This window comes from Oryctolagus cuniculus, chromosome 3, assembly GCF_964237555.1.
Source record: "Oryctolagus cuniculus chromosome 3, mOryCun1.1, whole genome shotgun sequence".
In the NCBI taxonomy this organism is placed as follows: Eukaryota; Metazoa; Chordata; class Mammalia; order Lagomorpha; family Leporidae; genus Oryctolagus; species Oryctolagus cuniculus.
This window is the reverse complement of record NC_091434.1, coordinates 20,071,653-20,095,692: the sequence shown is the minus strand read 5'-3', so window position 1 is coordinate 20,095,692 and position 24,040 is coordinate 20,071,653. Positions and strand designations below refer to the sequence as shown.

The 24,040-nt window shown below is 58.7% G+C and overlaps 2 protein-coding genes and 1 long non-coding RNA gene across 7 annotated transcripts in view; 2 read left to right on the top strand and 1 right to left on the bottom strand.

The window, feature by feature from the left end:
- Positions 1–928: 928 nt before the first annotated feature.
- On the top strand, positions 929–6,746 carry DES (desmin; the record flags this gene model as incomplete). The annotated part of the gene is given in 9 exon segments (NM_001171481.1): positions 929–1,503; positions 2,377–2,437; positions 2,560–2,655; positions 2,804–2,965; positions 3,137–3,262; positions 3,554–3,774; positions 4,982–5,025; positions 6,457–6,539; positions 6,706–6,746. Coding segments are annotated over 9 exon segments (1,409 nt in total), but the record flags the coding sequence as incomplete, so codon positions are not given.
- Positions 6,704–16,775, bottom strand: LOC138848924 (uncharacterized). The gene is made up of 2 exons (XR_011387100.1): positions 16,241–16,775; positions 6,704–8,341 (listed from the first exon to the last, which is right to left on the bottom strand). It is a non-coding gene; the product is annotated as an uncharacterized lncRNA (long non-coding RNA).
- Positions 16,776–17,027: 252 nt separating this feature from the next.
- SPEG (striated muscle enriched protein kinase) overlaps positions 17,028–24,040 on the top strand; it is a 52,942-nt gene continuing 45,929 nt past the window's right edge. For 3 of the 5 annotated variants that reach the window (XM_070069858.1, NM_001171482.1, XM_070069862.1), the window contains 1 exon segment: positions 17,028–17,400. In XM_070069858.1, coding sequence (XP_069925959.1) covers positions 17,028–17,400 — 373 coding nt within the window. 5 annotated transcript variants of the gene reach the window in all.

Below are 24,040 nucleotides of genomic sequence, written 5' to 3'. Positions count from 1 at the left end.
CCTGACAAAACACAAACCCCTGGTTTGAGTGGGTGTGGGTGCTGAGGAAGGGGATGAATCAGAGAGGGGGCAGAGTGGGGGTCAGGGTGGGAGGCAGGAGCAGTCAGTGTGTGGGTGTGACCGTACCCACGATGGGAAACAGAGAGCGCTCTGGCCCCTTCCTGGAAGTCATCTTTCTGTTTATAAACTTCAGGACCCGCCCCCTTGCTAGTTGGGGTGGGGGGGCGGGGGAGTGGGGAAGGAGGCCCACAGGAGCCAGTGGGAGACTGAGACTGGTACCAGTGGACATACGAGGGCAGGCAGGCTCTGGCCAAGATGACTCTGCCCACCAGATGCCCTGCCACCCTCCCTGCTTACCTGGAGACCCCACCCCATAGGCCTGGCCTTTCTATGAGCCCCCCAGAACCAATGTACTTGCCGGAGAAGCTTAGAGAGGAGGGAGCTTGGAGACGTCCTGGGAACAGCTCGTGTCCCTTCAAAGAGGCCAGAGTGTCTCCCTGGAGCAATAAAGAGGACCCTCACCCTAACAGAAGCCCCTAGCTGCTCCCTCCTGGGGACAAGAAAGCCACCCAGGGCTGGAGGGACCCCCACCCCCACGCTGGGGGGGTGCCGGCTGCCCTGGCGCAGCACTTGGCACGCCTGCCTGTCTTCGGCCCTCCTGAAGGCCTTAGCCCCTCGCAGGCCCCCCGCCCGCGCGCTCAGGGGCGCAGGCCCGCCCCGCCCCCACGGCCAGGCCGCCCTTTCCTGGCAGGACAGCGGGATCCTGCAGCTGTCAGGGGAGGGGCGGCGGGGGCTGATGTCAGGAGGGCTACAAATAGTGCCGACGGCTGGGGCCCCTGGCAGTCTCCCTCGCCGCCTCCACTCTCCAGCCGGCCGCCCGCCCGCCGCCGCCTCCGTGCGCCCGCCCAGCCTCGCCCGTGCCGCCACCATGAGCCAGGCCTACTCGTCCAGCCAGCGCGTGTCCTCCTACCGCCGCACCTTCGGCGGCGCCCCGGGCTTCTCGCTCGGCTCCCCGCTCAGCTCGCCCGTGTTCCCGCGCACGGGCTTTGGCACCAAGGGCTCCTCGAGCTCGGTGACGTCGCGCGTGTACCAGGTGTCGCGCACGTCGGGCGGGGCTGGGGGCCTGGGGTCGCTGCGGGCCAGCCGGCTGGGGACCACGCGGACACCCTCCTATGGCGCGGGCGAGCTGCTGGACTTCTCGCTGGCCGACGCCGTGAACCAGGAGTTCCTGGCCACGCGCACCAACGAGAAGGTGGAGCTGCAGGAGCTCAATGACCGCTTCGCCAACTACATCGAGAAGGTGCGCTTCCTGGAGCAGCAGAACGCGGCGCTCGCCGCCGAGGTGAACCGGCTCAAGGGCCGCGAGCCCACGCGCGTCGCGGAGCTGTACGAGGAGGAGCTGCGCGAGCTGCGGCGCCAGGTGGAGGTGCTCACCAACCAGCGAGCCCGCGTCGACGTCGAGCGCGACAACCTCATCGACGACCTGCAGCGGCTCAAGGCCAAGTGAGGCCCGGAGCCCCGATCCCCTTCCCTTGGGCCCAGCCATCAGCACCCTCCGCCCCCAGGTCTAGGGACCCTCTCCAGCCCCTCCCCTTGGCTCCCCCGCGGGGACATGGACGCAGGTCTCTCCCCATTGCGCTCCCAGCCTACACGGGAGTTTTAGGGGGAGCTACATCATGGGGTGGAAATGATAAACCTGGAGAGACTCCCCCTTAGAAAGCATCTTGAGATGCTGGAGGGATGGTGATAGGGGTCAAGGAGGCAGGTGGGTGCAGGAAAGGCTGGAGGAGGCCAGGGTGTAGTCAGAGGGGGAGGGGAGGCTGAGAGGGGGAGGGGAGAGGAGAAGGGGGCCTGGCCCCTGGGCAGAGCAGAGGCTGTAGTTTCCCAAGGTGGATCCCTGAGCTGGAGGAAAGGGGCTGGGGTGGTGGAAGGCTGCGACGGCAGGAAGCTGGAGAGGACCAGGTGGAAGGGTGAGAGGGAGGCAATCTAGAGTGCTCCTGGGCCGCGCGGCTGACAGCACAGGTGAGCCGAGTCGCCCTCCTGCCACCAAAGTCCCAGACAAGAGCAGCCACACGGGCCAGGCTGGGCTGAGATCTAGGAGCGCAGAGGTGGATAAAATAGACACGGTTCCTGACCCCATGGAGGTCACAGGCTGGTGGGGACACGGACTTCGAGGGTGTGACTTCTGGGCAGAGATTGGGCCACTTCCTGTCCCCTCCCTGCCTGGGCGGGGCCTCTGTCACTCCCTTTTTGGGCCTCCTGGCTCTACCCAGCAGCCAGGCCTTCTCCCTCTCCTGAGCCCACTCCCTGACCATCTCCGCTGCCAGCTTTAGCCCTCCCACCCACAGTTCTCTGTCCTCCGTCTGTCCTGGGCAGGCTGCAGGAGGAGATCCAGCTGAAAGAAGAGGCAGAGAATAACCTGGCTGCCTTCCGAGCGGTGAGCCCTCTTCCGTCTCCCAGCTGCCTTGCCCCTCGTGTAGCCCCTGGGTGGCCCCTGGTCTCCCTCCTCCTCGCCTGGGTGGCCCCATGACACTGTGCTTTCCCCTGGACCCCTCCCAGGATGTGGACGCAGCCACACTAGCTCGCATCGACCTGGAGCGCAGAATCGAATCTCTCAACGAGGAGATCGCATTCCTTAAGAAAGTGCACGAAGAGGTATGCGCCTCAGGGTCCTTGGGCTGTGGTCAAAGCAGCAGGGAAAGTGGGGATGGGGTGGGGCTCAGGGATGGGGATGTGAGGGCGCTGAGGGGTGGGGGCGGGGGCGGGGCCTGGCAGGAGACTGAAGCGCAGCTGCACCTTGCAGGAGATCCGGGAGTTGCAAGCCCAACTTCAGGAACAGCAGGTCCAGGTGGAGATGGACATGTCCAAGCCGGACCTCACCGCTGCCCTCAGGGACATCCGGGCTCAGTACGAGAGCATTGCGGCGAAGAACATTTCTGAAGCCGAGGAGTGGTACAAGTCCAAGGTGGGTGCCCTGGGGGACTGCGGCGCCTCTGACCTCCTTAACCCCGATTTGGAGGTGCTGCCCGTGGTCCCTTGCTGGAGGCGGGGGGAGCCCGGAGTCTCCCTGCTTCCTGCTCATCCCTACCTGCATCCTGCTTCTCCCCCCTCTCAGAGTCCCTCTCTCTGCCCTTAGGTGTCTGACCTGACCCAGGCTGCCAACAAGAACAACGATGCCCTGCGCCAGGCCAAGCAGGAGATGATGGAATACCGACACCAGATCCAGTCCTACACCTGCGAGATTGATGCCCTCAAGGGCACTGTGAGTCCCTTTGCACCTCGCCCTGCCCAGCCCCTGCCTCTCGCCTCCCCCGCTCTGTGACCTTGAACCTGTCACAGACCTTGTTTGGACCTCCATCCCTTCACATCTGCAACAGGTGTCGCACTCAGGAATCTGGGTGGGGGTGGGGAGGTTGAACACAGGTGCTTCCTTGGGGAAGTCTCAGGCAGCCTGACCACCCAGCCCAAGGCTGTGTCTCTCTCCATGCCAGCCCCCCTGTGGCCTCCTCCCTGCACAGCTGTCCTCATCTGGACTCCCTTCTCTCCCCTGTAGAACGATTCCCTGATGCGGCAGATGCGGGAGCTGGAAGACCGCTTTGCCAGCGAGGCCAGCGGCTACCAGGACAACATTGCGCGCCTGGAGGAGGAGATCCGGCACCTCAAGGACGAGATGGCCCGCCACCTGCGCGAGTACCAGGACCTGCTCAATGTGAAGATGGCCCTGGACGTGGAGATTGCTACCTACCGGAAGCTGCTGGAGGGCGAGGAGAGCCGGTGAGGGGCAAGGCCGGGCTGGGGGTGGGACGTTGAGGGGCCCAGTGCTGTGCTGCCCTTGGCGGGGCGGGGGGCAGCTCGGGGCCACACCAACAAGACCTGGAAACCAGAAGCCGCCACTGCTCTCATTGCAAACCGTTAACCAAAACCACCTGGGTAAAGAAAGGATTTAATTAACAGCTTTTATAACACGAGAAGTGTAAGTATTCCCTTATTCACGTTCGGAATGAAGAATCAGTAGCGTAAAACTACATACTGCAAACAGTAATAAAATAATACTGCCTGTCAAGGGAGACATGACCGCAGAGTGGGCAGTGATGAGGAAGGGAGGGGAGGGGACAGAGACAGGTAGACGGGAAGCCCTGCCCAGGGAATGGCTGAGGGAGCAGGTGAAGAAAAACCTGCACACACGCACACGCACATGCACACGCGTACACGCACACGCATGCCTAAAGGAAAACCCTCAGAAAGGCCGAGCTACTCACCTCTAGACACAGAAAACAACACACAGCTGGCAAGGGACAAGAGGGCACCTTCTGGGGTGATGGAAATGAGCCATGTTCTTGGTTTGTTGTAGACGTTGTTCGAAGCCACTGAAATGAAGATCTGTGCATTTCACTCCATACCAGTTTAACCTCAATTTAAAACAGGCCAACTACTCCTCCCCAAAGAGTTATCTATTGCATAAAAAGGTTAAGATTTGAGGTCTAAGAAAAGCAGCAGACATGTTTAGATATGGACTTCGACATGGAGATTCAGGTTTCACAGAACAAATGACAGCCTTTTAGGGTGGCTCAAGTCCTGTTGCGTCTCCCCAGCAAGCTACATCAGTGGTCAGATCTGAGAACTGGCCTGGCTGGAGGGTGGGCACACACACAGTGGGCGTCCCTTGAAGCTGCCACTGATGCCTCTGGCAGTGCCAGGGGTGAGCAAGACATCCTGGAGAATGCGAGGGTCTGTGGGGTTGGATCTCTTAGCATCACACTAGGGGGTCAGCGTTGGGCTGACAGATCCTTCCAGAAGGGACAATGCCTGGGATAGCTTGGGTTGGAGCCTTTCACCCCATGCTCTGAGCAGTGTGGGCAGCGGGTATGTTGGGCTAAGTGGGATTGGGACTGCTCAGACTGGTGTTTATGGAAGATGGGTGGTTGCAGGGAAAGATGGGCGGGTCCTTAACCCTCCTGGGGCTTGGTCTGTCCCCTTTCAGGATCAACCTCCCCATCCAGACCTACTCTGCTCTCAACTTCCGAGGTGAGTATGTGTTGGTGGGGTGGAGGCAGGCGTCACCAGGGCGGTGTGGGTGCTGCGCAAAGCCAGCCAGGAGGGGAGGCTGGAACAGGGGAGCAGGGCCAGATCTGAGGTTTGGGGGAGAGTGTGGGGGTAGGGTCACGTTCTAAAGGAGAGACTTTCAGATTTGATTGCATTGTATTGCATTGCATTGCGTTGTGTTGACCATGTCCCCTGCCCCACCTGGGCATGCTGAACATTCCAGAAACAGCCTCTGTTCTGAGTCCCAGGGGTGTCCCGGGGGGCCTGGCAGCAGAAGCATCCCTTTCTCGCTGGGCTGGAAGGCACCGCCCACTCAGGTCTGCTGTGCCAAGCACCCTAGCGGCTGCTTCTCGAGCACCTCCGTTTGCTGGAGCAAGATGTTGGATGTGCATTCAAAAAAAACCAAGCCAGATCTTAGCAAAGCCAAACAATGGAAAGAAGGAGCTCTTGGGGCACTGCGCCATTCGTAATATGCAGATTGAGTGGCTTTCCAGCCCTGGATTGCAGAAAAACTCGCTGTAATTGTGCATTAGGAAGGCAAGTTGGAGTCCTTGGCAGCGTCTCCTTTCCTAGATCAAACCTTTTACATTTCAATGTTCATTTCCATCAGGAGAAAAATGCACGCTGTGCTCCGCCAGGTTTTGGTGTTTATCACGGGCTAGCTGCTTGCTAAGGAGATTCAGGAATGCCCTGCTCCTAACACCAGGGACCTCGGTTTGACCCTCCCCATAAACTGATGCTCTCCTTTCTGTTAGCTGTTCATACAGACACCAAGCATGAGTCTTGCATTTAAAACTGCTGAGTGCGTTTCCAGACCAATAGCTCTGTGACCATGATAACGCAAGGATCGCTTCGTAGTGAGAAAGCTGAGGCACAGGAGAGCAGGTGGATGTCTGTGGGCACAGTGAACCATGCATTGACTCCTGCCCCATCTCACCTCCCTCAAGACATCAGGCTTAAAGGGGCCAGGTTCTAGAAGAGCCTTCCAACATATGTCACATGTCGTATGTCACATAGCTCTAGGCTTTGGGATGCTAATGGTCTTGGAGGAGGGGACTCCCAGATACAAATCAGTGCAGGGCTCTCCCGGGGTCCAGGGGTGGAGAGGAATCATGGAGCTGTGGAGAGTGTGAATGCTGGGTAGCCTGGGCCTCCTGCACGGCCCACCCAGGGGGCAAATCTCTCAGCATTGCGGCTGCCCCCCCCCCAAGCTCTACAGAGCCACCTGCTGGCCACTGGGCTCAAGGACAGTGGCTAAAGTCTTGTAGGGAGCCTGTCTTGAGGCGGCAGGTGTGTGCCCCGGCTCCGGCTGGCATTCCCTGGGTGGAGTCCCAGCGCTCCACCCCATCCTCCTGCCCCGGGCAGCCTGGGTCTGGGTTTGGTCACACTGAATGTGCCACGTGTCTGTCACAGAAACCAGCCCGGAGCAGAGGGGCTCCGAGGTCCATACCAAAAAGACTGTGATGATCAAGACCATCGAGACCCGGGATGGAGAGGTGAGCAGTCTGTGTGGCCTCCTTACCCTGGGTGGGGGGCTGTGGGAGTGTCTTCCACCAGCTGGGCTGGTCTAGGCCCTTGGCTGGGGGACAGGAGGGGTCGGCACAGGGCCGAGGCCCCCTTCTGCAGCCAGCACCTGTTGGACTGGGCTTTTCTCACCTCCAGGTTGTCAGCGAGGCCACACAGCAGCAACACGAGGTGCTGTAAAGCCAGAGCCGCTCCGAGACTGCCCTCGCCCCTGTCCTCACTGCCTCCCAAAGCCAGCCTCCTTCTACCCTGGGACACCGCCCCCCAGCCGTCTCCCCCTCACAGCCCCTGCTCCCTCCTCACTGACCAGCCCTCGTGGTCCCCACAGGGGGCATGGCCTGGACCTGCCCAGCCACAGGGCACATCCCAGACGCCTGCCGTGAGTCCTGGCTGTTGGAAGTGGGTGAACGTGGCTCTCAAGCCACGTGGAGCCCAGGCCCAGGGCTGTGACCTTGCCCTTCCCGCCTCCTAACCTTGGGCTCAGTGTTGGGACCCAGCAGGGTCAGAGTGGAGCCCAGGAGACCTCTCCATCCATTAGCCTGGGTCACAGCAAGGGACAGCCTTGTGAGCAAGCTGGGCAGGTAGCAGGGTGGCCCCTGTGGAGCCTGGGGGGCTGGAGACCATCACCGTCGTCCCTTCCTTTCCTTTCCCCAGCTCAGGGAGGACTCAGAAAGCAAGGGCTGCAAGAGGGAACCCCCGAAGGTGCCGTGTGTGGGAGCAGGAGATTCCGAAGGAGAGAGGGTGGGTGAGATGCTGGAGAGGACAGAGGCAGAGAGTGGTCTCAGGCTGGCGTCTGGGGTGCCCACCTCCCCGTGCCCGCCCCTCTCGCTGCAGGGCTCTGGACAGAAACAATAAAGACGTAAGCACAAGCCTTGCCTGTCTTAACTGCCGGCTCGCCCCTGGGGGTTCCTGGGGCCCCATCACATCGCCCTGAGATGGAGTGGGCCCTGCCCCTGTGCAGCCAGCCACATGGGGGCAAGGAGGGCTGGCCCTGGGGCTTTAGCTGGAGAACCACAAGTGCTTCCTCTTAGTCCCCAACTCCTAGATGGCACCTTTCTGCCCGCTCCGCGTCTTCAGGTCAGCAGGGGCACCTGCTTCTGTCCTTTCCAAAGGACTTGGTGGCTCACACAGACAGCTCCCAAAGGAGACCCCTCAGTCCCTTCCTCAAAGGAACCTGGGGTTCTTTCCATGAACCCCTCCAAAGACCTCTGATGCCCAGGGGCTATGTCTGGAAAAATAGCAAAGTGTGGAAAAGGGGAAGAGCCGTGCATGGCTAAGAAGACTCAACCCTCTACAAATCCCAGTTCCCCTGACAGCCCTCTCCCAGTTCAAGGCAATCTCAAGTACAACGCCATAGGGAAATTTGGGGAGAATGGAGGGAGGGGGAGGGAGTGTGGGACAGCCCAGAAGAAATCAGGAAATCTTGGAGGGAAACATGAAAATATATTAGGAGGCTCTGATAATTAAAGCGGATTTGTTCAGGAAGAGGAAGTGTACAAACATTAATGGAGTAAAACTGTTTGAAAGAGAACCACGTGTACGCACAGCATTCCAGCACGTGTGTTCACGAGGCATTTTTCCTTGATTAATTCAACAACAGGGCTTGGGGGCAACTGGGGAGCCCAGGGGTGTTGAGGAGGGGCGGGAGTGAAGGCTATTTTTCTTCTGAATCCTCCTGAAAAGTAGATCCCAAGTGGATCCAAGACTTAGCAGAGCTGGTGGATCATGCAGGCCCCAGTCTTCACGCTGAGCACAAGAACAGTAGGTCACACAGCTGTAGGCGAAATAGACCTAATGAGGTTTTAGTCTGAAGGCTCCATGTCTGACATTCTGCACTGGCCTTTCCAGAAACTTCCAGGTCTTTCTGGTTCTCCTAGCTCCTTCTCACAAGTCTCCCTTTCTCTCTGAGAACACCCCTTCTTCATGGCGTTCTTTATTTTTTTAAGATTTAATTTATTCATTTGAAAGACAGAGTTACAGAGAGAGAAGGAAGGAGAGCTAGAGAGAGAAAGAGAGAGAGAGAGAGAGGTCTTACATCCGCTGATTCACTCTCCAAATGGCCGTAATAGCCAGGGTTGGGCTAGGCCAAAGTTAGGACCCAGGAGCTTCTTCCGTGTCTCCCATCTGGGTCCAGGGGCCCAGGGACTTGGGCCGTCCTCTGCTGCTTTCCCAGGCCATTAGCAGGGAGCTAGATCAGAAGTGGAGCAACCGGGACTTGAACTGGCGCCCATACGAATGCCGGTGCTGCAGGCGGCAGCCTAACCCTCTGCACCACAGCCTGACGCCTCCATGGTGCTCTTGACTCTTGCCCTGGGAGGGTTCCAAGTTCCCAGCTTCCATCCCCCGTGACCCATGGTTCCTTCTGTTTCCCTTGTGTGCTGATGGAGCTGGGAAGTATCAGTCAAACTTGGCATCCAGAAACCCCACAGCAACCCTTGCAAAAAGTAACGTTGGAAGCAGCCTTTCCCATGTCTTCATGGGAAAGGGGCAGCTTCTCCTTGAGTCTGCTGGTGGCCTGGAATCGGAGCTCACCTGTCTGTGAGTGGAACACCCGCGAGGGGCTGGGTGCAGGTGGGCCGCGCGCACATGGATCTGGGAGTGGTTTCTGGAGCCTGCAGCCCATGCTTTTCCTTGAATGAGCTACGTGCACTCACAGGAGACACAGGCAAGGAAGGAGCCTCTAGCACCCCCAAAGGCCCAGGATCAGCAGTCACAAAGGTGGGGGGCAGAGGGGCCGGTGGACGCTCAGAGTTGGGTTCAGATGCGCCCTGGGCAGTAACCCTCACTGGGCAGGAGTCCCCTTCCCAGCCTTGCCCCAGCATCCTCTGCCTGTACGTCCTCTTCCAGCCCGGGGCAGCTCTGAAGGGCAGCCCTCCCTTCAGGGCACCCCTCTGTCTCCTGGGGCCACCACCACTCATCCTCAGAGGAGCCAGCACCACCCCCTGTCCCCTGGGGCCAGCTCTCTGAGCAGGGCCTGCCTGGGACAGGAATCCTGGTTTGCAGCTGGGCCAGCCTCCTTGGGCTCTGGACAGTGACCCCCAGGACCAGGGACTGACAGAAACAAACCAACACAGGCTTGGGTCTCCTGGGATTGTGTCTAAAATGGCTGGGTCTGGATGTACCCTCCCCCCCACCATATACACACACAAACACATGCCCACGGCCTCCAAGGAAAACGTCTCCCTCTTCCGCAGGCCTGGGGTCTCCTTCAGGACTCTGAATGTTGAGAGAAATAAGGGGGCTTGCAGAGGACTGGCCAGCTTCCCACTGGAGCCCAGGCCCGGGCCCAGACTCACCCTGACCCCATCTGAGGGGGCGGGGCAGGAAGGATTATGGAAGCGTTGGCTCCTGTGCTGGGTGTGGAGAGCTCAGCGGGCACTTTCTTATCCCGAGTGTCCACTGTGGCTGCCTTCCCACCTGGAGCCCCCAGGACCCCTCCTTTTCTACCCGATCACCTCCTCCCTCCATCCTCGAAACTGGAGCTTGCCTCATTGCACTTACGCAAATGCACCAAGATCTTCGATTAGACACCCAAAATGTTAGCTACCCCAAGGGGGAAGGGCTTCATCCACTTTTTTCCACTATATGCTTGGAAGAACATTTGATGCATAATAGGTGCTCATTAAATATTTTAACTTTTTTAACCACACCAGAGAGGTGGGGTGACTCACACAGCAGACAGTGTCGGTAGCACAGGAGGATAAGGCCCCCAGCTCCTTGGCCTCTGGAGCCCAGATCTCTTTCCATGACGCCGCAGGCTTGTGATCAAAAGGCAGGGCAGACTGGCAGCACACACACCCTGCCTGGCGCCAGGCTGCAGGGCACCGTGGGGCCCACCCGGCCAGCTGCCCTGGGGGCGGGGCGGAGCCTGACAGCTTCCAGCCGTCTCAGCTAGCGCCGGCTCCTCCAGGAGGGGGCGCCAGCAACTCGCGCCCTTCCCACCTGGCCCCACAGACCCCGGTGTGGAAATCAATGGATGTCCCCATTGGCAACCTAGGAAGGCAGGAGACAAGCTGAGCTCCAGGCTGTGTGCCAGGCCCTTCTAAATAGTTCATGTTCGTTTTAATATTTAATATAATAATTTAACGCCGTCACAACAGCGTAAGTCAGATGGTGTAATTCTTTGACTCAAAACCATGAGAAGGCTTCCCGTTCCCCGGGGGAGCAGAAATGCCGTGGCCTGCACCGTGCTGGGCCATCTGGCCCCTGCTGGCTGTCAGATCCATTTCCCTCCACTCCCTGCTCACTCTCCCAGCCTCGCTGCCTTCTGGCTCTTCCCAGAGCCCACCAGGCGTGTTTCCACTTCTGCCTCAAGCCATCCACCCCACACAAGGGCACTACTTTGAGGCTGACGCAAGGCCGACTCCAGCCACCCTGTCGGAAAGCCCAGTCCCACCATGCTCGTACCCCCCACCGCCAACCTGAGCCTTCTCACCATGCCCACCTCCTGTTCATGCTCAAATACAAGCAGCACCAGGACAGGAATCCTCGACTGGTTCACTGCTCTATCCCTGCTCTCTAGAACCGTGCCAGGCCCATAGAAAGAACTTGAATATGTTTGTTGAATGAATGAATGAATGGAACCAAATTGGGCTACCCTGCTACCCTCATTTCATTTTTTTAAAGTTTATTTATTTGAGGCCGGCGCCGCGGCTCACTAGGCTAATCCTCCCCCTAGCGGCGCCGGCACACCGGGTTCTAGTCCCGGTCGGGGCGCCGGATTCTGTCCCGGTTGCCCCTCTTCCAGGCCAGCTCTCTGCTATGGCCCAGGAGTGCAGTGGAGGATGGCCCAAGTGCTTGGGCCCTGCACCCCATGGGAGACCAGGAAAAGCACCTGGCTCCTGCCATCAGATCAGCGCGGTGCACCGGCTGCAGCGCGCCGGCCGCGGCAGCCATTGGAGGGTGAACCAACGGCAAAGGAAGACCTTTCTCTCTGTCTCTCTCTCTCACTGTCCACTCTGCCTGTCAAAGAATAAAAAAAAAAAAAAGCTTATTTATTTGAAAGGCAGAGCTACAGAGAGAGAGAGAGAGAGAGAGATAAAGAGAGAGAGAGATAAGGAGATAAAGAGAGAGAGAGAATCTTCCATCGCTGATTCACTCCCCAAATGGCCACAAGGGCTGTGGCTGGGCCAGGCCTAAACCAGGAGCTTAGAACTCCATCCGGGCCTCCCACATGGGTGGCAGGGGTCAAAGTACTCGGGCCATCTTCCCCTGCTTTTTCCCCAGGCACATTAGCAAGGAGCTGGAACGGAAGTAAAGCAGCTGGACCCAAATAGGCACTCATATGGGATCCTGCATGGAAGGCAGTGGCTTAACCCATTTTATAGATGAGGAGATTGAGGCTTAGAGTACAGTTTATTCATCCAGTCCACTAAGCAGCCGACAGTCACAGACCACTTAACCGTGTGCCACGTGATTGCTGAGGCACGGTGTTTGGTGGCGTTGGATTATCAGTGCTGACAAAACACTGCCTTTGTTCCCGACGCTAATCTGTTTGCAAGCCTTCACCCACATTTTTACCTTGTAGATTTCAGCTCATCATCTGCACTTCCAGGGCTTGACGGAGGGCATTGTTTGACTGCAAAGGGGACTCACGAGTGAACATTGAAGGTTGATGGGACAGCTGTTTGGTCCTGGGGTAGTGATGCATGATCCCACACACTTGTCAGAGCCCAGACAAGCGCACATCACAAAGAGCAAACTTTAATATATGCAAGCTACAAGAAAAATTCCTTCTCAAGGCTCTTAATCTCTATGGACATGGTTCAATGTTTAAATTGTTTCCTCTGTACCCTCTGCACACATGCACACATGTGCACGCATGCACACAGGGACACACACGCACATGCACACACTTGGACTTCTGTGTCCCAGAATGGGGGAGGGGGGGAGGAGACAAGGTTCATAGACACTTCCTCCATCTCTCACTCATGACTCTGCTGAGCCCTTCCAGACTTCCTCCCTCCAGGCTCAAGGTCAGGATTCAGTCTGCCACCTGGACTTTTTTTTTTTTTTTTTTGAGGGAACTGGATTCGCATGCGGCTGTCACAAATAGCACAGAGAAGTCCAGTGTTCCCTTCACTTGGCTCCCCCAAGTGGTGACACCTGGTATAGCCATAGCACCCTACCACAATCAGGAAAGTGACACTGGTGCAGTCGCCTGCCCCCACCTCCCCGTCCACATTTGCCATTCTTACAGTCACTCTGCCTGGGTGGGGGCAGGGTAGTGTATGTGCCTGAACATGCACATTTAGTCCTATGTAGTTTTTTTTTTTTTTTTTTTTACAGGCAGAGTGGACAGTGAGAGAGAGAGACAGAGAGAAATGTCTTCCTTTGCCGTTGGTTCACCCTCCAATGGCCGCCACGGCTGGCGCACTGCGACCGGCGCACCGTGCCGATCCAAAGGCAGGAGCCAGGTGCTTATCCTGGTCTCCCACGGGGTGCAGGGCCCAAGCACTTGGGCCATCCTCCACTGCACTCCCGGGCCATAGCAGAGAGCTGGCCTGGAAGGGGGGCAACCGGGACAGAATCCGGCGCCCCGACTGGGACTAGAACCCGGGGTACCAGCGCCGCAGGCGGAGGATTAGCCTATTGAGCCATGGCGCCGGCCCTATGCAGTTTTACCATTTCTGTAGACTCCTGCGATTACCACCACAGTCAAGACATAGAACTGGTGTGTCACAAAGGCCACATCTGCACTTGAAAAAGCTGTAGTGTAGTAGGCTAAGCCTCCACCTGAGGTGCCAGCATCCCATATGGGCACCGGTTTGTGTCCTGGCTGCTCTTCATCTGATCCAGCTCTGCTATGGCCTGTGAAAGCAGTAAAGGATGGCCCAAGTGCTTGGGCCCCGCACCCACAGGGAAACCCAGAAGAAACTCCTGACTCCTAGCTTCAGATTGGCCCAGCTCTAGCTGTTGTGGCCATTTGAGGAGTGAATTAGCAGATGGAAGACTTTCTCTCTGTCTCCCCCTCTCTGTCTGTAACTCTACCTATCAGATAAAGAAAATGTTTAAAAAAAAAAAAAAAAGGCAGCCCTGGGGGGCTGGGGGTGGCATTGTGGCATGGTGGGCTAAGCCTGCAATGTGGGATCCCATATTGGAGTAATGGTTTGAGTCTTGGCAGCTCAGCTTCTGATCTGGCTCCCGTTTTTTTTTTTTTTTTTTTTTTTTTTTTAAGATTTATTATTTATGGGGCTGCCTCTGTGGTGCAGAGGGTTAAAGCCCTGGCCTGAAGCCCTGGCATCCCATATGGGATTTATAATTTATTTGAAAGTCAGAGATACACAGAGAGAGAAGGAGAGGCAGAAAGAGAAAGGTCTTCCATCCGATGGTTCACTCCCCAGTTGGCCTCAATGGCCAGAGCTGTGCCAACCCGAAGCCAGGAGCCAGGAGCTTCTTCTGGCTCTCCCATGCAGGTGCAGGGGCCCAAGGCCTTGGACCATCTTCCACTGCTTTCCTAGGCCATAGCAGAGAGCTGGATCGAAAGTGCAGCAGCTGGGACTTGAACTGGCACCCATATGAGATGCCGGCACTGCAGGTGGTGGCCTTACCCACTACGCCACAGCATTGGCCCCAGCTCCCTGTTAATGTGTCTGGGAAAATATCAGAATATGGCCCAAATGCTTGTACCCCTGCATGAGAGACCTGAGTAGAGTTGCGGGTTCCTGGCTTTGGCCTGACCCAGCCTTGACCATCGTGGCCATTTGGGGAGTGAACCAGGGAATTAAAGATCTCTTTATTTCTATCTCTCCCTGTATCTCTGTTACTGCAGCTTTCAACTAAAATAAATAAATAAAAATAAAAAGCAGTAGGAATATGTTTGCCGCAGCAGTTCAAACTGCTGCAGCAGTGAATGGGATGCCCACATCTCATTCAGCGTGCCTGGGTTGGATTCCCAGCTCTGCTCCCAATGCCAGCTTCCTGCCAATGCACACCTTAGGAAGCAGCAGGTGGTGCCTTAAGTGGCTGTGTCCCTGCCACCCACAAGAGACTCAGGTTGAGTTCTCAGCTCCTGACCTCAGCCTGTTGCAGCCCTGACTGTTGTGGGCATTTAGGAAGTGAACCAGTGGATGAGAGGCTTCTGTCCGCCTTTCAACTAAACAAGCGTTCGTTTATGCATGCATGTATATATGTAAAGTGGCGATGGCCCATCTTGACGCTTCTCAAAGTGCAACCTTGGACACATCAGAGTCACCTGGGCCACTTGTTAACTGTGCAGCTTGCTGGACCCTCCCAGGCCCCTCCCAGGCCCCTCCCACCAAGCCAGCATCTCTGGGGGTGAAGCCTGGGGAATCTCCACTTTTTCTTTTTTTCTTTGAAAAAGATTTAGTTTTTCCAAATGAGAGACTTTCATGGTTAGAGGAGAAGAGCTGGTCACACCTCAAAATCCAGAGGGTTTTTCTTTTTCTTTTGTTCAATGATTCACAAAATCCACAGGATGAAAAGGGACAACACAGGCTGAGGACTGCGACATGGATGAGAACCGGAACACACATCGGAAAACTCTGCATCGGGGCCGACGCTGTGGCATAGAAGGTTAGGCCTCCACCTGCAGTGCTGGCATCACATATGGGCATTGGTTTGAGTCCTGGCTGCTCCACTTCTGATCCAGCTCCCTGCTAGTGTCCCTGGGAAAGCAAGGGAAGATGGCCCAAGTGCTTGGGTCCCTGCACCCAAGTGGGAGACCTAGAAGAAGCTCCTGGCCCCTTGCTTTGACCTGGCTCAACCCTGGCCATTGAAGCCATTTTGGGAGTGAACCAGCTGATGGAAGACCTCTGTCTGTATCTCTACCTTTCAAGTAAATAAATACATAAATCATTTTAAGAAAGAAAAAGAAAGAAAGAAAGAAAGAAAGAAAGGGAGGAAGAAAGAAAGAAAGAAAGAAAAAAAGAAAGAAAGAAAGAAAGAAAGAAAAGAAAGAAAAAGAAGGCTAGCCCAGCATGCCTTACACATCCAGGAAAAACACAAGGCACTCAGACTAGGGTCTCTCCAGGGCTCCCCCAAGACCACCACGGCTCTGGCATGCATTTCTGCTTCTGCCTGGCATCCCCTACCCCCCCAACCCACCTGAGTTTAGGGACTGAGTGTGCGTGGGAAATCAGCAGAGCTGTGAGTAGCAGCAGCCCTCAACCCCCTCCTGGGCAGGGGCTCCTGGGTGCCCCAGTGAGGGCAGGGCCAGGCTGCTCCGGGCTCTTGATGCCACTAAGAGCAGGAGAGGCAGAACTAAAGAGGCGACACACGGCCTCACGGGCCAGCTGTGCTTGCAGTCCTGCACTGCTGTGGCCCGGCTCCGCAGGCGGGGTCTGAACTGAAGACAAACCAGGCCCGTCATTCCCAAAGACCAGTCTCAGTTTCAGTGTTTATTGGATGCCTATACCACTGGGCACGGAGTGGACCTCACATAGTCCCGGATTCAGTCCTCTTGGGCTTCAGGTTCAATCCTGGTTCCCTTGTTTGAGTAAAACAAAAGCTTGATCCCAACTCACATAAGCGCTGTCCTGAGAAGCACCTGTTCTGGCCGGCCACCCTCCACGCTGGGCTGCCTAAGGGATTCTCTAAAACGCAGTGCCCCTCAACACTACTGTGCCGCTTAAAGCCCCGTGGGAGCGCCCCCTGCCCTCGGGATAGAGATCTTAGCACCTGGAACTTAGCCCCAGCTCTTGCCTCCACTCACCCACGCACCTCTGGTCCCTGCGCAGCCCTCCGGTTCCCAGACCTTCACCATTTGCATCATGCTCTGATTCCGTCCTGCTGTTCCCGGGGCTGGTAAGCTCCTTCCCTCTCTTTTCTGCCTGTTGCAATCCGTGGGGGTTGAGACAGGCTTGGTGCTGCCCAGAGAGCGGAGGCAGGAGCAGTTGGAAGCTAGAATCCACCTGCCAGGCTCCTGGTCTTACTATTGACCGGCTGTCATGGAGGCGCCGAGGGGGAAGTCCCTGGCCTCTCCCGCCAGGCTGTCCGCTCACCTCCACTTGGACCCGCCCCCTCAGCCATCTCTGGCCACCTCACCCAGGTCCGCTACCCTTCCTCTCCCCCAGACCAGTGAGGCTGGGGACCCCCGTTCTGAGGGGGAGGAGGGAGGCGCTTGGGATTGAGCCAGAGTAACCTGATGCCAGCGCGCAGGTCGCCTGTGGGGGCGGGCACGCCGCGGGGGAGGGGGCCTGGGACCAGTTCCCAGAGACTCGCCTAAGCTGGGGCTGGCCATGGGGGCTCCAGGAGGCAAAGAAGGAGCCGAGTGGAGGCCAAGTCCCCTCCTCGGCTGCCCCCTCCCTGCACGGCTCCCTCGCAACCCGAGCCGGGGGGCCTAAAAATAGCCCCCGAGGCGCAACGGGCGGCCGCCCTGGTGACCTTCTGGTCTCACAGGCCGAAGGCGGTTGGGCAGCAGGAAGGCAGGCCGCCGGCCCCCCACCACTGTCTCCCAGGGCACCAGCCCCCGCGTGCCCGTGGCCCATCTCGAAGAGGCCATGCAGAGAGCTCGGGGCGCACGAAGCGAGGACGCGGGCACGAGGGCACCCCCCAGCCCCGGGGTGCCCCCGAAGAGAGCCAAGGTGGGGGCTGGCGGAGGGGCCGGGGCGCCGGTCTTCCTGCGGCCCCTGAGGAACTCGGCCGTGTGTGCGGGCAGCGACGTGCGGCTGCGGGTGGTGGTGAGCGGGACGCCCCAGCCCAGCCTCAGCTGGTTCCGGGACGGGCAGCCCCTGCCCGCGCCGGCGCCCGAGCCCAGCTGCTTGTGGCTGAGGAGCTGCGGGGCGCAGGACGCCGGCGTGTACAGCTGCCGGGCCCAGAACGAGCGCGGCCAGGCCTCCTGCGAAGCTGTGCTCACAGTGCTGGAGGTGGCAGGTAATGGGGCGCTGGGGACCGCCGCCGGCCAGGCAGGGGCACCCAGGGAGGACAAGGGCTGCCCGTGGCCACGCTGGAGAGAAGCCGGTTCCTCTGCCCTCTTCCCAGGTGCCCTGGCATCTCAGCATCTCAGGCCTCAAATTGCACACCAGGAAAGTGCAGGGCCCGGCCCAGCCAAGTCTGAGACCCACCCAGGTTTTTTGGGGAACTCTGCAGCCCCCTGGGCAGAATGGAGTTCTTCAGCGACCCCAGAGTGTGTGTGTGTGTCTGGAGAAGGGGCGGCTGCACTGCTAAGGGGCGCCCTGGCAGGCCATTGCAATGGCAGGGTGGGTGTGGGCGGCACCAGGCAGGATAGGAGAGGCCAGGGGCGGATGCCTAGGAGCAGGGCCCAGGGTGTCAGAAGGTGGAGCCAGGGCTGGGGCCGCATTGGCATGACAGAGGTGGGCACATGAGAAGTGACATACAAGCATGAGCGTGTCTGCATGTGGAGGGCTCTGGACTCCCTGGGGTGGTGCAAACACACGTAGGTCAGGAGCATGGACTGGTCAGGAAAGCCCCAGACCGCGGCTACCTGAGGTTCCAGGTATGTTCAGAGGGTGTGGAAGCGGGACGCTCCAGGCCAGGGCTCAGGCCCCTGCCTGTGGGCATGGAGTCTCAGCTTGATGGTACGGGGCAGAAGGGAAGTGAGGGAGCCCAGACTCTGTGCTCCTGGGCCCACAGAGGCTGTGTGGCTGCCGGGCCGGGCCAGTTTCCCCTGGGATCAGTTCTGGGCCTTCCTGTTTGATTTCCTCAGCACCCGAGTTATCCAGATGGTCCTTGTCCAGGCCAAAGACAGAGCCTTGCGCAGACTGAGCCTTGAGAAACACAACTCAGAGGGAGCAGTAGGCTGCACTTGGCCCTGGGCGCTTGCACTTTCCTCCAGTGGGGTGTGGTGTCTAGGGGCAACTCCTCAGGGGCTAGGGAGGAGGCCCAGGCATGATCGGAGGGGCAGGAAGGCTCAGAGTCTGGAGACCAAGCAAGGCTAGCCCAGCTCTGTCCCTGCCCTGTGTGCCCTCCTAGTCCTGCCCTGTGCGCCCTCCTAGTCTCCAGCCGCTGGTTCCCTCTGGTCCCTGTAGCCATAGGGAACCAGTGAGGGCCAAGGTTGGCTTCTCTGGGTTCACCCGGCCAGGTGCCGGCTCTGAGCTGGGAAAGGAGTGGACTCCCTGCATATCTTAGACTACACAGACTGAAGATACACGAGAATGCAAGTAGGAGAGATGTTAGGGAAGGCGAGAGCGGCGCAGGAGCGCGGTGGCCACATCTGTTTACATTGGGAGGGAGCACAGGTGAGGACATTGTGACCCAGAGGGGAGGGAGGGCTGCCCGGGACACCCCGCCAGTCATGGCCACCCGAGAACCAAGAAGCTGGTTTTCCAGTTGGGCTCTGGGGGCTTCTTACTAGGTAAGAAGTTCTGGGGGAGAGGGAGAGGCGCTGTCCAGTGTTGGGGAGCAGCTGCTGCATGGCAGGCCCAGGCCCGGCATTTCTGCAGATGGCTTGCCCCGAGCCCTCTGTTGTGGGGCGAGTGATGAGGTACGAGAGCCCCCCCCGCCCCCCAGGCTGTTTCCTCTGCCCTCTGTAATCTGGGTGGTGTGGTCGGCAGAGCTGGGCCCTGACTGGGCATAGCTAGATTGAGGGCAGAGGGGCCAGTCTCCAGCCTGGGCTGCCCTGGTGGAATGGCAGGCTTGGGAGGCATGGGCTGAGGCCAAGGCCCTGGGTGCCGTGGGGCTGGATTTGGGGCCCTTTGTTTTGCATGTTAGAACGGGAAGAGGATCAGGCCGCCGGGGGTCCTGTTGGAGGGCATATGCTGGCTGTGCAGATAGGAGGTGGTAGGACAGCTCCACAGCAAAGAACCTTGTCTGGAACTGTTCCGCCCCTCCCACATGGTTTGGGGGAGGGAGCGACGTGGCTTCTATGATGCTAGGGACATCCTAGGTGGGGCTGTCCTCCTCCTGTCTCTATTGCCGCCCGCCCCCAGCCCCTGCCCAGTGACAGCTCCTGGCCCAGGGCAGCTGTTCAGGCAGCTCAGCATGGCGCAAACGCACTCCATGGCAAACGTTCTTGGTTGGAATCAACAGCAGGAGGACTTCAGGGTATTCGAGGAAGCCGAGCAAGGAGCTGGCTACAGAGGGCAGGAAGCAGTTTCCTGGCTGGAATTGCTCCCTGGCTCAGCGAGACAGGGTGATGCTGAGGTTCCTGGCACACCTACAGCCAGAGATGCTAGCTGACGGATGGAGGGATGTTGGCACAGCTCAGGAGGGCTGGGCCCTGAACGCACAGGTGGGAGGATGGGCAATTAGAGTGGTGGTGGTGGAATTTGGGGGGGGGGGGCTGTGGAAGTAAGGAAGGTTAGGACACAAAGGAGATGATGATGGTGGAAATGCAGGGTACTTGTAGGCACTTCATGTAAGTAAGATACACTTAATGTGTAAGATAGCCTACCTCACTCATTATTTCACATTCTAATATGACTGTGTTTGATAAAACTGGGGTTCAGAGGGGTCACGTGGCTGCTGGGGAGGCAGGGCTGGGTCTGCAATCCAGGCTTCTGCACCTGCCTGGGGCTGCATGACCTTTCTCTAGACAGAGAAATGTGAAAGACTAAGTGGAGGATCTGTCATCATCACCATCTTTAGCCTGTCGGTGGCCGAAAGTCCATCTTCCGTCCTCGTCTCCAAGATGGGATAGGCAGGTGTTTTTCTCTTTCAAAATATCAGGCAAGAAGCCACGTGCAAATCCATTGAGTGGAGCCGAGTGCCACACGCAAAGCTTGGGCTCGGTATGGCTGAAGGAAGAGCCCTGCCCCCATGGACAGCGAGGGAGAAGGAAGGGCACAGCTCAGAAGAGGGGCTGGCCGAGGATGCTCACCACGTGGGTGTGGCGGAGGTTGATGGCCAGGGCCTAGGGGACCCTGGTGTGTGTCAGCAGATGGTGGTGAACCATCCTGGGGACTTGAAAGCATGGAGGGCAGCGGTGAGAGACAGGGAGAGAGGGCGGAGTCAGGCACAGGAAAGGTGGGGAGGCAGCAGGCTGAAAAGCCCGGAGGAAACACGTTTCCAGGTGGGAGGGGGTCTGAAGAGTACAGCCAAGTGCCAATCAGGGAGAAGAGGAGGGGCCAGAGTGGGGGCAGGGAAGCCTGTGAAGTCAGCCCTAGCCTGCACGTGACACTTTGCTGCACCAGGAAGATCCTGGGTGGGATGGGGCATGGTGGCTTCTCCAGCTGTTTCTTGGGTATGGGTTGGGGCTCACAAGGGGGAGGGAAGGCTGGATAAAAGGAACTATCCCGGGAAGGTTCACTCTCCCATCCCCACTGCAACCTACAGATGACTTTCTAGGGCGGGGACACCACCAATAGGCAACACGCATAGTAATGCTGAGCAGGGTAGTGAGTGGGGGAAGGAGGAAGAAACAGGCATGAGAGAGCAGCAGCAAAGGGGAGGGGAGTGGCTCAGAGAAGCGTCTTCCTGAGAGACGGGGTATGGCACGAGGATTCCTCAGTTAAGGGGAGATGCCGGCAGGGCAAGTAGGAAATCTGGGTTTTGGGGAAGTGGTGGAGGGGCACAGCGATGGCAGCGGGCAATGCGGCCAGCTGGAGAGGCCCACCCTGAAAGCACGTTCCAGGCCAGCCCTTCAGGGGTGACCAACAGAGGCCCAAGGCAGGGACACAGAATCCTGCCGGCCCCTCCTGGGCCCAGCTGTCCCGTCACTCACGCCTGCTGCCCATTGGTTATTTTTGCTTTGGAATGTGCCAGCCCCTCGGATTCTCCCGGGAGGGCAGGAGCTCAAGTTACCCCCTCTGCACACTTGGCTCCTCCACCTGTGGGTGGATGCGTTTGGGGGTGGACAGGGAGAGTGCTTGCAGGTGTCCAGGTCTCTCTGGCTGGAGTTGGTGTGGACATGCACAGGGACTTCTCAGTGCACATCTGCATGCAGGCATCTCTATCTGCAGCATTGGCCTCTGGTGTCTGGGAGATAAAGACACCCATGTGCACCCAGAATGTACCAGACACGACCTTAAACTTTGAAATAAAGGGGCCACAAGTCACATCACTTCAGGAGCCAAGCAGAAATGGAAATGAGGGAGGGGCTATTGTGGGCCGCTGAACTTGACGTGCTGGCCTCATTCCTAACATGGTATAGCTGAACACAAGTCATTGGTCTGTCTCTGTATTTTTTTTTTTTTTTTTGACTCAGGCTTTAAAGAAACAGGGTTAAGGGACTCGTTGACCAATCAGCACATGAGGCTTTATGACAGAGTGATCAATAATCCAATCATAGAATCCTGGCTCCCTCAATTTACTGGCTGTGTGACCTTGGAAAAGTTACCTCTCTGTGCCTGTCTCCTGCCTTGCCGTGAGGATTTTTAGAGTTTATTCATATGATGTGTGCAGCACAATGACTGGCATATACCAAGCACGCAAGGATTAATAATTCCGCAGTACTGTATCTCGGCCTGGAAACCAGGATGGCACTACCTGTGCACGCAGGGGTGGGGGTTCTGATCTTGGGTACAGGTGGAGTCCCAGAGCCTGTGTGGCTTTGGCTCTGTGACAGGGCTTCCCTGAGCCTAGGTTGCTTGTCAGTTAAAGAGGGATGGGAGTGCTCCTAAAAGATTTCAAGCTCAGAGGGTTGTTGTGAATGCCGTTACATTTGTGCAGTACCTGGCACTTAGTAAATGTTAAAGAAACCTAGAAATAGTGATCACGGGGGTGTGGGGGGGTGAATTTTCGGTGTGAAATGTGTGCTGAAGAAGGCGGAGGTGGAGTGGGGGTGGGGAGGAATTTGATGACAGTGGCCATCTGTGAGGGAGAGCATGGGTCTACTGTGCGAATACTAGGAGTTTACCTGGGACACCTGGGCTCCTGCACCTGTTTGTGCCTACAGAGGGGGGAGACAGGAGTAGTGCAAACGGCATCAGGACAGGTAAAGCCCTCTCCGGCCTCCCTAAGGAGCCTGGGGGCTTTCATAGTCCGCAGCCCCACCCCCAGGGACCCTTGCCCGGCCTATGACCCAGGCGCCCCCATCAGGCGCTGTGCCCCGTGGCCGGCTCAGCACTGCCTGGCACAGAGGCCCTGTGCGCATGTTTGTGGAGTGAGCAAGTGGAGATGCTGCTGACCTTCCAGAGCCGCCCCGCGGGAGGAGGGTGGGAGTGGCGAGAAGGCCGCGTTGCGTTGGGCTGCCAAGGAGAGTGGCCTGGAGGAGGGGCCACTGCGCGTCTTTCTGTGCCTCAGTTTCCCCTTGTGCTCAAGGCCCTGAAGGCAGATGCGGGGTGGAGGTGTAGGGCTGTCCGCGCCTGGAGTTGCCGGGTGGACGCGGTGGGAGGCAGGTGAAGGCAGCCCCAGGGGACGCCGGGGGCCAGAGAGGGAAGGGGCGTCCGCAGGGGCGCAGGCTGACGGGGGAGGGGCGGGCTCTGGGAGCCGCCGCCGCCTTCTCCTTCGCCGCCGCCTCCTTACCCCCACCCGGGCTCCCGAGGCCCCGAGGCTCCTTCCGCCGCCCGCACCGGCTCCCGCCCGCTCCCCAGCTCGCCCCCGGCCCCGCCTCCGACTCCGCCCCGCCCCCGCCCGTCCCCTCCTCGCCCGACCGCCGGCCCGGCCCCCTCCCCCGCCATGAAGAAGCTGTGGGTGAAGAAGCGTTTCCAGGTGAGGGCTCCGGGGGCGGGCGGCGCCGGGAGGGGCCGGGAGGGCCGGGCGCCCCGGAGGGAGAGAGGGCGGGTGGCCGCGGCCAGCCCCGGGGAGGGGGCGCTGGAGCAGCACCTGCCCCACCCTGGTCCCGCCGAGGGTGGCAGCCGGTCGCGAGCCGGGGAGGGGGGGCGCTCTGGCCTGCGTGCGGGGTGCGCAGGCCCCTCCCTGCGCCGAAGGACAGACCTCCCTCCGAGAGCCCCCAATCCCTACGACCACTGGGCACCCTCTCCTACCCCCCGCTGCAACCTCCGGCCGGGGCTCCCCCTTGCTGCTTTGCCACCTCGTCTCCTCTGGCCTCTGTCCCACCCCAGCCTGGCTTTCCGAGGCTTCCCCCTACCCACCCACCCCGGAGCCTTCCATCTTCCGGAGCTCCTGAAAGCAACGCAGGACTCCTCGCTCAGCTAAATAACCCCCACACCCTGCCGTGTCCCCTGCGTACCGGGCCTCCTTCCTGCATTCTGGAGGCCCGGCCCCCTGGAGACCTATGGCCTCCATCGGCCCTCCCCTGCCCGCTGACACCTAGCCTGTCCTCCTGCCTCCATCTCCCAGTCCGCCAAGCGCCCTTCCCCCAGCTCCCTCACAGGCATCCTGGCTACCTTGCCTCCTGTCCCCATCTCCTGGAAGCATTGCTGGGCCCTGGTCTGGGAGCCTCTGGCCAGCGCGGAGTCCTCCCCTACCTCCTCCCCTTGCTCTTCTAGAGGAAGGCAGAGTACAGACATTTCCTGTTGGGGAAGCTGCTGGCTCTGGGTGTCTGTCCACCCCTCTCCTACACACACACACTGGGCCCTGGAATGAGCTGGGACTCGGTGGGCAGGTGTGGGTAAGAGGTACAGGAACCTCAGGAGCAACTCATTCTGGCTTTTCTCTTTCAGAAAACCGGCCATTCCCGCCGGGCCTTTGGCCGCCTCACCCATGGTGCGTG